The following is a 13,686-nucleotide window of genomic DNA, read 5'->3' on the forward strand; positions in this document are numbered from 1 at the left end:
TTAGTTATATACAGAACAATGTAAAAACCCACACAAACAGTGGAAGGCTCAGCGATACAAAGCACCTAGATAATCTTCAAACTTCAGAGTGGTCAAATAGCCAACAATTTTTAAGCGCATCAAATAATAGTTTCAGGAAATATAGAAATAATACAAAAGATAGTCAGTTAACAAAAAGGACAGTTTGTAACCTAAAGCCTAAATAAATCAAAACCTGTGAAGTAATGCAAATGTCAATTGATACAAGGTAAGTGAAGAGAAAATAAAGGTGATATCTTTCTTTGAACATGGGTAATATCAAGGTTTTAATTTTGCTGATCAGCAGTATGATCTTTTGTACACTGTTTCTAGGAGTTGGTTATTCGAGTGACACTCTAAGGAGGATATACCGTAACTGACCCTGAATAAAAACCTGCCAGAGCTCATTGGTTTATATGGTGAGACATGCTGACCTCCAATCTGCGTTCATTAAGTAAGGAATAAAACACGACAAGGCGGTGTGATGCTGCTCCCAAGGTTCTGAGGTTGATTATTTTCCGTTGTACCATTTTATAAAGCTCTGAAATTGTTTAAAAAGTTTAAAATAAACTTCACCATATTAAGAATTGCACGTTTTTTAAAATCCATTTATGTGAGCATGCACTATACATAAGTCCCTGTCTAAATTGTTACTATAATAATAAGAAAGAATAACGTATTAGAACAAGCACATATTATAAATCCTGCAGATTTGAACAGAGGTGTTGTTTTAAAAAATGAATCAACACCTTCTGACCAATCAGACTCAAGAATTCAATAGTGCTGTAGTATAAGTAAAGTTATTAAACATCACAGCAGGTTTAGCTGAATTATCCAATCCAACATTACAGGTTTATGAATCAGAATGTCTAAGAAGACACTAATGTTTCCAGTATAATGCTTGTATTTCACACTGCATGTTGTACAAAAGCCATTTGAGGACACTGTATGGGAGGACATAACAACGCTGTTGTCAAAGAGGTTGGAGAAAAAGCAATATTTTGAAAATCAGCATGTGATAACTGTTTCCTCATCCAAGCTGAAGGTCTCAAAACCTTCTCAGCTGCTTCCTGTCAGAGGGCATGCTGTGCCACTGCATAATATAAAATGCCAAAACCAACAGGGCAGTTCCTGTTTCATGTCTTAGTGTGAGTGTGTGTGTGTGTGTGTGTGTGTGTGTGTGTGTGTGTGTGCGTGTGTGTGTGTGCGTGTGCGCGTGTGTTTGATTTGCTTTTTCAGACTGTTGAACATGGATGTTAATTTCATATTCCCCCCTGGCAGACTGGTTAAATATAGCACCCAGAAGAGGAATAGTGGATATCATGGTTTTGATATTACAGCTACATTTTTGTGTAGGAATGGATCGGAGAAGCAGTATAACAATTTTTGTGTGTGACAAACAGTATAAAATTGAAATACACTATATGGCCAAAAGTATGTGGACACCCAACCAGCACACTCACAAGTAGGTCTTCCCCAAAGTCTTACCACAAAGTAGGAATCACACAATTTTACAATTTGTATTTGTATGCTGTCACATTACGATTTCCCTTAAATGGAAATAAGAATGACAGTTTATTATTATTATTATTATTATTATTATTATTATTATTATTATTATTATTATTATTATTATTATAACAGATTATTCCAGTATGAATCACTAAAGCTCCTGTCAGCATGTTTTTGTGGGTGGGAGGAAACCACAGAATCCTACTGCACTCTTATATAAACACTACAATTCAAACATCTGATCTAAAAAGAGATTAAATGCAATTTTCCTGTATTCAAATCATTACAATATCCTTTTAACTAAAATAAACATGAAATTATGCAACTACCTACATATCCTTGCATAGATCATTGTCTAGATAGAGCTGTTTTCCATGGAGACTTTACAGTACATTTGGTCTACTCTCACGCTTTCACAATTTACAGTGTTCTAGATCAAGCAGTGTTTCCCTTATGCATTCATTCATTCATTCATTCATATTCAGTAGCTGCTTTCTCTTGGTCAGGATCACAGTTCATTCATACTTAGGCACAGTTTAGTCCAGTCCACCTACTTCCATGTTTTAATGGATTAAGCTGAGTTTAGGATCAAGCTGGAAACTCTGGATCTGTGAGATGGTAACGCTACCTGCACACTGTGAATATCTGCAGCACCTCTGGACGGCACATTCCTATTTTAACACACAATTTCTATTGTAATACATCCATTATAACATCACAGAATGCTTGATAGGGCAGCATTTTAGGAGCATTGTCACTGGCTGAGATAAATTGCCAATAGGTGTGAATGTGTGTGTTCATGGTGCCCTGCTTCCCCTCCAGGGTTTATTCCTGCCTCACACCCAGTGTTCTGGGGATAGGCTCCAGATCCACAGCAATTTTGACCATGATAAAGAGAACGTGAGAAAGGTTTGATCATTAGATTCAGGAAAGCCCTGACATGCACAGTGCAGGATAACTGAAGAACCAAGACTGTGAACACAGACATTAACTTGTAATAAGACTGTTGGCTTGGCCTCGTGCCATCACTAGAGGGAGGCAGAGAGATGCCAAAGTCATTGTTAGACCAGCTTCTGGCACCTTCTTAATCATAATCAGTGGCGATTGGTGCCACCTGTGCCTGGGTCTGCTTAAGGAGAGCTCTCCATTCACCCAGTGTTTAGTCTCGAAATAAGCTTGTGTTTGGTGGTGCAAGTCTGGCAATAGTTTCCCTGGTTCCACAGATGGCAGAGCGAGAGAGAGAGAGCGAGAGAGAGAGAGCGAGAGAGAGAGAGCGAGAGAGAGAGAGCGAGCGAGAGAGAGAGAGAGAGAGAGAGAGAGAGAGAGAGAGAGAGAGAGAGAGAGAGAGAGAGAGAGAGAGTTTTTATATATGTGTATGTATAGATATTAATTTTGAAGGCAGCTTTACATGTGACTTTTGCACAGTACTGTATATATGTGTATGTATACACATAACATGACTGTGGCATGAATGGATGAAACAAATAGGGTTTTGTGAATTCCTTCTGCAAAATTTTAGTGATCTGAAGTGATTCAATATTATGGGACAGCCTGAGAGCATTTTATTTCTGGTGCTTCCATTCACAGGATTTTATATGGCCAAAGGTTTGTGGACACCTGACCATCACACCCATATGTACTTTGAACATCCCAGTTCAGATTTAGTCTGACTTCTTGTCACGCTTCTGGGAAGGCTTTCAACTAGATTTTGGAGCATGGTTGTGGAGATTTGTATCCATCAGCCACAAGAGCATGGCTCTCTGTGGTAGGTGATTCTCAGTCTGATCAACAGAGGGAGACAAACACAAAGATAAATTATATGGGCCAGTCATTTAAAAAATAATGACCTTGTTTCTTGACCCAAATAACTAGGTTATAATTATTTCTACAGAGTTCAGAGATATGTATTTGAAGCAATATGTACAGAAATCAGCTACAATCTCTGATTATGTATTCCATAAAATATGCTCCTAATAATTCACTCTATAATGTAGGCCTGTATGTACTGTATGTAAAATTCCCACCACACCAGCAGTAATCATTGTAAATCACTTGAAATATACATGTGGAAATTTTACTCGTGTAGCTTTTTGTTGTTTGAAGAGTTGATTAAAGTCTTTGTGATGCTAAATTGTAGATGTGTAAATTTTATGCAAAGGAGTAATAACATTTCACTCTTGAAATTAGTTGACCTTGTTTATTAATTTTACTAAATGTATTCTGCTTCGGAAGTGTGCACGGTGGCTTAACGGTTAGCATATTCACCTCAAACTGCCAGGGTTGGGGGTTCGATTCCTTCCCCACAAGCTATTTGCATGTTCTCCCTGTGCTGTGGGGGTTTCTACTGGGTACTCCGGTTTCCTCCCCCAGTCCAAAGTAGACTGATTGACATGTCATAGTGTATGAATGGTTGTGTGAATGTGTATGTGATTGTGCCCTGTGATGGATTGGCACCTGGTCCAGCGTGTACCTTATGCCCTATACTCCCTGGGATAGGCTCCAGGTTCCCTGTGACGCTGAAGGATAAACAGTATAGAAGATGGATGGATATTCTCCTTTGGTTTGCAATAAACAGGAGCAAACTGTCAACCATCCAATGGACAGATTAAATTATGAGGACTATGGTGCAATCAAAACATCTGGTGTTAGAGCAAAAATCTACAATTTGATATCCATATTCTAATAGGAACAATAGGATTATTTTTGATTATCAGCTGCAGACAAAGTACATTTTAAAAAGGAAAAATAAATAAATAAATAGGCCTATAATGCAGAAATATTTATTTGTCAGATTTATACAGAGTTCAAATTATACAGTACTTATACAGGGATGCTAGACATACAGTATAGTGCAATGCAGAAAGTTACACTATATGGCCAAAAGTAAGTAGACACCCGACAATCACACCCATATGTGCTTTTTGAACACCCCACTCCAGATTTTGTTCCCCTGTTGTAATAACTCCCAGTCTCCTGAGAAGACTTTCTACTAAATTTTGACATGTGGCTGTGGGGATTTGTGCTCATTATAGTCACAAGAAGACTAGTGAGGTCAAGCAGTGATGTTGGGAGAGGAGGCCCTTGGGTTCACTCAGTGTTCCAGTTCATCACAAAGGTGTTCATGGGGTGGCGGTCAAGGGTCTGTGTGAAGGCTATTTGAGTTCTTCTACTACAGCGTTGGCAGACCATGTCTTCATGGAGCTTGCTTTGTGCACAGGGGCACTGCCATGCTGTAACTAGTTTGGGCCTCTTAGTTCAAATGAAGGGACATTGTAATGCTACAGCATACAAAGATAACCTATAATATTGTGTGCTTGCAACTTTGTGGGAACACTCTGGGGAAGAACCACATATGAGTATGATGGTCAGGTGTGCACATACTTTTGGCCATATAGTGTATTTTCAGGACTTATAATCTGCCACATAACCCACAGTAATGGACTGTAGTGTAGGTCTAAAGTTTTTAAGTAAAGTCTTAATGTAAAGAAAATGTACAGCCAGATTACTTCTTTTAACCTGATTTGTAAATAAGCTACAAACAATACGTTCAATCATTAAGTCTCCTCACATTCATTTTTCTAGTTCCCACATTCACATTCCTCATTATTAAACCCAGATGAGGGGTCTTTGTCTCCTCAGGTGTAATTCACATCACTATTCACATCATAATTCACACCACCTCGCATACAGCCTTTCCAACACTAACAGTGTCTTACAAAAGTTAAATGACTATATTGTTTTGTATGAATGAGTGATCAGGATAGTTTTTCACATCATTTTGTAGCAAAAACTCTAGGCTACAGATCCAGTTCTCAAAAGTCGTATAAACAAATGTTTAGTATGTGTTATATGACCTTATTTTAGTGACTTTTTTTTTTCTTCAAAAATACAAACATGTACAGACATGCTGCTCACATATTATTGTAGTCTTGTTTGTGCCAAATACAGTGTAATCAGAGTTTAGCCATTAATATGTTTATAAGCAACTGCAAAAAGGCATTTAAAAACTTCTCCAGAGTGCCAAAACACCCTCGGATCCCAGAGGGTTAAACTGATTATGGTAAGTAATTTATTCAGTTTGAGAAGCATTAAGTGGCAACGTGTGTGTGTGTGTGTGTGTGTGTATACATATGTATGTATATATGTATATATTTAAAGGGAAAGACTGGCCTCCAATCCCAGACATATTCCCACCTCGCACACGTAAATGACTGTAGAATCTGGGAAAATATATCAATGTTAGGAAATATCCGATAGATGGCACCAGAGACCAGTTTAAATTTTAATTTATATCTAAAAAGTAATATATATTAAATGATTGGTTTGCTATACTGTATACTGCAACGTTATTAAATGTAGTCCTTGATGTTATTTTGTTTGTATTTCCTCAGTTGTAAGTCGCTTTGGATAAAAGCGTCTGCTAAATGAATAAATGTAAATGTTATTTTGGCGGTACAATATACTCACGAAATAAACACAATAATTCTCTAAACAACTGAATGACAAAAATGATTGTAAATTGAAAACAACACTTGTTCAATCCTCTACAATGCCAGTCTGTAGTCTGTACAGTCAAGGGTTAACACGACTGAACTCAATGACCCTCATTCTGCACAGTCAGTTTTAGTGCGATGTTTGCCCATTTTAATGTTCACTATAGAATCAAATGTGTTTTTTTTTTATTAAATAAATGAATAAATAAATTTAAAAAGAGAGTGAGAAATACTCAATATCCTAGCCTAATCAACAAAAATAAATAAATAAAACAAGTTACTCGCGGTGTACATTTATTGATGTAGGGACTACTGTAGTGTATCAATGACAACTCTGAGTAGCCAATGAATTTTGTCGTTTATGGAAACGAGAAGAGGGCCTGGTCCAGTCATATTGCGAGGGAAGCAGAAAGTCCCGCCTCTCAGGGCTCACGAGACCAATCAGATAGCGGCATTCCTGAATAATTCACACCGGATTGCTTTGGGCAGTGACGCAGAGAAGGATACAGATGCTCGACTACTTTTCTGTTAAATTGTTAGAAATTCGCACAGTTTGGACGAACCGCCCGTTTTTTTCTTTACCGTTAGGTTTCGCATTGACGTGTCAGCTCGAGTAAATGTGAAAGGGTGTGCTCGTCAAGCGAAAGCGCTTCTTTATGTCGATATTGGTGTGGTGTCGCTGATTAAGGAAAATAAAGATGCCGCAGCCCAAATCTCGAAAAATCGCCGTGCTGGGTTACAGATCCGTGGGTAAGTGGAGCCGAGCCCGCTGTCGTGAGTCGGGTGTCCGGGGCCTGACTGTGGCTGGATGTATGGACGGATGGAAGGATGGGTAACCTGGCTAATTGTCCGTTATGTTTTGCTAACGTCGGCTTACGCACGACTTAATCATGTCTGCTGTGTGTGTGTGTGCGTGCGCGCGTGTGTGTGCGTGTGTGTGTGCGTGTGTGTGTGTCATTGATTCAGTGTGGAAGAGTTGAATTGAATGGCTCTCGTGACACACTCCCCCAGACAGAGCTAGCTAATAACCAGATACATAAAAAAAATAATAATGAATTTATATATATATATATATATATATATATATATATATATATATATATATATATATAAGGACTCGAAATTATTTTTTGTTGTAAATGTTATAGGTAAAATTATGGCTAGTTTTGCGTGCGCGCATGCGCGTGAAGAAATTCCTCAAATAACTCGAAGGGATGCAATAATGCTCATGACCTTGCATGGAAATGTATTTTATTTATTTTCTTTTTGTATGTACCTGTTTTTATTTGGGCTTTACACTGACCTGGGTAGCTCCTGGCAGTCATAAAGTGTAATTAACCCTAACAAAACAGAATATATTCTTTCAAACCCTATAAAAATGACGTGAATGAACGTTCATTCATCATTCCTGCAGAAGGCATCAGTGAAAGTAAAAAGGTGTTATTTATTTATAGTTTAGTTTTTATTCCGCTAATGCATGAGATTTGCGCAGAGAGTGTGTAGCGTTTTCAGGGGTTGAGTAGATATGCTATAATACGTGCTTTAAAAGGCGCGAGAAGTCTCCGGATGACATCATGGCTCATTTGCATATTCATTGAATTGTCGTGGTCATTTGCGTATCAAAGCATTTTCTGAAAACATTTCGAGCAGAGTGGAGTTTATTATTATTATTATTATTATTATTATTATTATTTATCAGAATTGACAGTAATAGTTTTAAAGAAATGTGTCATGGCTGTGTTTGAATTTGGTCATGATGTTGTATGTGTTTACATAGTTTAAATTATAATCCAATAAAATGTCTAACAAGAAGCCAAACAAGCAAGCAATGTTTTCCTGACATTAGCATTTGGTTGTACATTGGTTGTTTTTGGGAGCCATTTCATAACCTTCTGTTTTGGTTAACAAAGGAATGTTCTGGGAGCTTTTATGCAAATCATTAACGTGTTCAACGTTGCTTTTTTTAAGTATTTGTTTTGTAACCTTGCCTTAACGTTTTTATAGTCTCGCAACAGGAAGTTTGCCAAAATGAACAGCGTTAACTTCGATAATCAAAATACATCAAAACGTTACCAAAGGAGAACCAAATGCTGACATTATAGAAACGTTCTGTTTGTTGGGACACACAAATAAAGCACTGATAGTTAGTTGGTAAATAACCATGAAGGAAATAGTTATTGAAATTGAAAAACATGATTTTATTTCTTGTACAACCTCAATTCCAAAAAAGTTGGGACACTGTTAAATGTAAATAAAAACAGAATGCAGTAATTTGCAAATCTCACAAACCCATGTTATTTACAGTAGAACATAGAAAACATATCAGATGTTTAAACTGAGGAAATATACCACTTTAAGGGGGGACAACAAGGTAATTTTGAATTTGATGGCCGCAGCACGTCTCAAAAAAGTTGGGACGGGTCAACAAAAGGCTGGAAAACTAAGTGTTACTAAAAAGAAACAGCTGGAGGAACATTTTGCAACTAGTTAAGTTACTTGGCAATAGCTCAGTAACATGATTGGGTATAAAAAGAGTATCTTGGAGAGGCAGAATCTTTCAGAAGTAAACATGGGCAGATGGTCACCAGTCAACAATCCACAAAAAACTGCATCTACAATTTGAGTAGATAAATAAAACACTTGCAAATAAAGCAGTTTCCATCCCATTTTTCCAATATGAAAAATGACTTGTGCTTCAAAGCACGCTGATGAAATGCTATCACAAACCTCATGTTCTCTTGCGAGGCGGATACCTGATATTTGGGAATGGAATCATATGAGACAGTTCTGAGAGGTAATTATACCAAATCATTTCAATGAAAGACTTTGGGTCAGGCATTTGAGGATGACTGACAGCAACATTTGAGATTGGTCCTCTGGTTAGTCCAGTTATGCCGATCTACTGTGCCCCAGTTCCGACAGAAAAAAAAAGTATTTATGAGCCAATTATCCAATCACATGATTTGTTGAGGCAAAGTCACATGACTTTTTTTATGCACATCAAGGAATTTAATAGGTATTTACTGTGTTTGTCATAGTTTATGTTCAAATAAAGCATTACCCACTTCAGTTTAATGGATAAGTTTTTTTTTTTTAATGTGCATTTTGGAGATTTTATTTGCATCTGATGATTCCATCCATCATTTTTTTTTAATGCGACATCCCAGAATTCACATAAGAATGTGTGGATGGAAACATGGCTTATGAGGAGTTTCACATGTTCTCCACATCTTTGGATGGATCGTCATAAACATGCAAGTAGGAGGGTTAGCTATGCTCGATTGCCCTAGGTGTAAATGAGTTGCGATGGTGATGGACTGGCATACTTTCCAGGGTGAATTCTTCTGCTGTATCACAGTGTTATGGAATAGGCTCTGGGAATGAATCCATGAACGAATTAATGAAAGAGCAAAGAATTGTCCACTATAATAAATATATGATTGGGGATCAGTCATTGGGAACGTAGGTTCGCATTTTCATCTATACTGCCACTTTTATGACAAGCTCCTTGTTTTGTATGAGCGACTGACACATTGTGATTCTTACTGTGGTTAGTTGGCTGGCTAACTTTTCTCCCAATCTGAAGGCTTTCAAAGGAGAGACAGTTGAGGAGGCAGTGGGAAATAGCCGTAATAAGAAGGGAAGGTTTTTCTGCAAGTGAGTTCCCCTTGCTGTGCAGTGAGCACTTCAAGACAGAGGGCTTTGACAGGACAGGTCAGACTGCCAGGATTAGAGATGGAGCCAAACTATCTGCCTACAGTTTCCCAAGTCATCTTCAAACAATAGGTGTATCGCTAGGCTATAATGATTTAATAGCTTGTCATCAAATTGTGGCTCGTTATTATTTATTATTTTGTTAGCTATTGCAAATTATTATTATTAGCTATTTTTATTATTATTGTTATTATTATTATTATTATTATTATTATTATTATTATTATCATCATCAAATAAATTTTTTACCGGATCCATAAATGATTATTTTATAATTATCTTTGTCTGTTTTGGAGTATATCTGTATCCTTTTATTGCTAATAAAATATAGAAAGCTGACTGACTGCCAGTGTGTATTTGATTTGTACTTGCCAATTTTGTTCCATTTTGGTACAATGATGGTCAATTATTAGTACTTAAAGATGCACGGATCAATATGGCGAACGGGTTGACATATCGCAGCAATAGGCCAATGCGGTGTCTATGTTTTGAACCCCCAACCCCAGAGTTGCGAGGCAAGTGTGCTGTCATGTTTAAAATACCACAAAACTGTGACATTGTAGTGTGCAGTAAAAAAAATTAAGGCATGTAGCTTTTGGTCAAGAAATGCTAACCTTATGTTAGTTCCAGCAATTGTTTTAGTTGCTGGTAAACCAGTTGAAGCCAGGTTTGGTGTCTGTGCCTGAGTAGATGCTCTATATGGGGAAAAGTTTGTGGTCACCTGACAATCACACCCATATGTGGTTCTTCCCCCAATTGTTGCGACAAATTTTGAAATACACAATTGTATAGAATGTCTTTGTGTGGTGTAGCTTTATAGTTTCACTTTGCCAATGCCCCTGTGCGAAAAGCGAAGTCCATGAACTTTTTTATTAGAAAGGTTGGAGTGGAAGAACTCGTGTAGCCTGTACAGAACCCTGACCTCAACCCCACTGAACACCCTTAGGATGAACTGGAATGCTCACTGCAGCCCAGGCTTCCTTGCTGTGTATTAGTGCCTGATCTCACTAATGCTCTTTTGGCTGAATGAGTCCAAATCCCCTTAGCCACACTCCAAAATCTAGTTGAAAACCTTCCCAGAAGAGTGGAGGTTATTATAATAGCAACGGGGACTAAATCTGGAATGGGATGTTAAACAAGCACATATGAATGTGATGGTCAGGTGTCCACAAACTTGGCCATATAGCGAAGTGTCACGGTATCTGGCCCCACCCCAAATCGGGATCAGTTTTGGCCGCTCTTTCTTAATAATAACCTGTGATTGGTATCGGTGTCATGGAGTGTTTGCTAAATTGGTTACCAGCATGATCCTTACCGGAAGATAGCCTAGACTAAAATATAGACAATATAAGATTATAAGGTAGAGGGGAAAAAAAAAGATGTTTCATGAACTTAGAGCTGCAACAATTAATCGATGAAATCTCATTAACGATTAGTTGGTCTGTACGAGGTATGTTTATTCATGATGTTACTTCTATGCATCGGAGAGTAAATATTAAAGTTGTGTCCCAAATGATGTACTATCCACTTACACTATGCACTATATACTCAACCGTCTACTGTACAAGTAAGATCTGTAATGTCTAATTAAAATGGTATGATCTAAGTAAACAAGTAAAATAATATAGTTGCAATCAAAATTATTCAACCCCCATTGCAAATCAGATTTATTGTTAAAATGTACAGACTTTCAGCTGTTTGCAATGAACAACTCAAACAAAAGCAACTGAAATAGTTCAACACAATGAATGCTTCAAGTGGTTTCCCCAAATTCAAGTGAAAATGCAACTTATAATGACTTCTCCAGTCTCAAAATTATTCAATCCCTTCATGGCAAGCAACTTTAGCTCTTAGAAGAGCACCCTTTTGCTGTTATGACCTGCTGCAACCGCCTTCTTCAAATCTCACGAGATTTTCTATGGGGTTCAAATCACGTGACTGTGATGGCCCTGTAGAATCTTCCAGGACTTCTTCTGCAGCCAAGTGGAATTTGAGGTATGCTTGGGATCATTGTCCTGTTGGAAGGTCCAAAGATGACCAAGCTTCCGCTTCCTCACAGACAGCATGACATTTTATCATAGGATTTTCTGACACTTCAGTGAATCCACCTTGCCTTTTACATGCTGCAGGTTTCCAGTGCCAGAGGATGCAAAGCAGCCCCAGAGCATCACGAAGCCACCACCATGCTTGACTGTGGACAGAGAGCTCTTTCTTCATTCTTCTTTCTCCAGACATACCACTGATTTCATAGTGCTGAAAAGTTACAGTTTTGTTTCATCGCTCCACAGAACAGAATCCCAAAACTTCTGTGGCTCATTTATATGATTTTGAGCCGACTTTTCTTGTGCTTTTGGGTCAGTAGTGGTGCATGTCTTGGAATTCTGGCGTGGAAACCTTCTGCATTTAGTACGTACCTTACTGTGCTCACTGAAACCTCAGTGCCTGTTGCCACCAAGTCTTGCTGCAGGTCTTTTGCAGTCACTCGAGGGGTTTTCACAACCTGCCTTCTCATAAATCTGGTTACAGCCGTTGATATCTTACTTTTTATGCTCCGTCCAGGTATTTAATTTATTAAATAAGCCAGTTCCGGTATTTCATACATTTTCTGTCCTTAGCCAGTTCAGGTATTTCATGTGTTCAAGGTCAGGTACACCTGGTGCGACTAAGGAAGCCCTTGTTTAATTGCATCAGGTGTGCTTGAGACAACACCTGTTTTGCAGATTGGTGCTGTTATGAGGGATTCTCTTCTGGGGGTTGAATTGTTTTGAGACTGGAGAAGTCATTATAAGTTCCATTTCAGTTGAATTTGGGGAAACCACTTGAAGCATTCATTGTGTTGAACTATTTCAATTGCTTTTGTTTGAATTGTTCATTTCAAATAGCTGAAAGTCTGTACATTTTAACAATAAATCTGATTTGCAATGGGGGTCGAATAATTTTGATTGCAACACTGTCTAAAGGCAGTGAGTAACAGAATTTAGCCACAACTACATCTGGAAGGTTTTCCCAGACCACACTTACAGAATCATGACTGGATCAGTAAAGCACTTTCATGCCAATAGGTCTTTTGTTCATTTTACCCAGCCTGTCCTTGTTACCTCCTGCTTCAGTGATCAGAGTTGTCAGTATGTATGAATGTATTAATTCACAAAGCACATGCTGTTTAATATAGGACCACCCTGGACTTCTAGATTTTCTCATTTCCATTTATTCTTCTAAATGAATCATCTTGTGGCATGGTAATGCAGACTGCTGTCAGGTCTCTTTTCAGGAATTTCATCAGCACAGGTTTGTCCCAGTCACTTCAGTGTATAGAAATTCAGACAAGCTGAATTTGTTTCAGGAGTCTCCACATCGATAGCTCCATGTGTGTTTGCTTTATTGTGTGTTCTTTTGTGTAATCTCGCTCCCACATCTGCTCTTTTTCCTGCACTGAGCAGTCAAGAGCGCTGTGATCCTCCCTACCCACTCTGTCGCTGTGCCTATTTATAGCTGGAACCTTGCTTTAATTTCCATGCGTCTTCGTTAAAACCGAGAGGGTTCAGAAAAGCTGCAGCACACATCTATTTTCCCTGATTACGTTGTGTAAAGCTGTCTTGTGCAACCTTTGTCTAAGAAGGCATTATGTAAATTAAGTTACAGTAGTATCATTAAAAAAAAAAAATTGTAGCACGTGATTCAGACTTTCTATTAAAGGACCAGTGTGTAATTTCGACCTGACAAGTGAATTGCAATGGGAGAAAATGTTACAATTCTATTTCCTTTACCTGTTAAACTTCTTTTAGTCAAACATATGACAGATGATTTGAAGAAAAAGGGGCGGGGCTGAGCATCTCTCCTCTAACTGGGAGGTGCGGTGGGGGGTCTGGGGGTCCTCTGGCCCAAAAAATTAAAACAAACCTGAAATCAAGAGACTAGTGAGATCATGGCAGTATTGCAAATAACAATT

At 38.2% G+C, this 13,686-nt stretch overlaps 1 protein-coding gene across 1 annotated transcript in view; it reads left to right on the plus strand.

Moving 5' to 3' along the window:
* The first annotated feature begins 6,478 nt into the window (after positions 1 to 6,478).
* Positions 6,479 to 13,686, plus strand: part of rheb (Ras homolog, mTORC1 binding) — a 29,246-nt gene continuing 22,038 nt past the window's right edge. The window contains exon 1 of the mRNA XM_017479236.3: positions 6,479 to 6,773. Within this exon, the coding sequence (XP_017334725.2) occupies positions 6,722 to 6,773 (52 nt within the window). The 5' untranslated portion in view covers positions 6,479 to 6,721. The remainder of the gene's footprint in view (positions 6,774 to 13,686) is intronic.

Source organism: Ictalurus punctatus, chromosome 1, assembly GCF_001660625.3.
Source record: "Ictalurus punctatus breed USDA103 chromosome 1, Coco_2.0, whole genome shotgun sequence".
Classification (NCBI taxonomy): domain Eukaryota; kingdom Metazoa; phylum Chordata; class Actinopteri; order Siluriformes; family Ictaluridae; genus Ictalurus; species Ictalurus punctatus.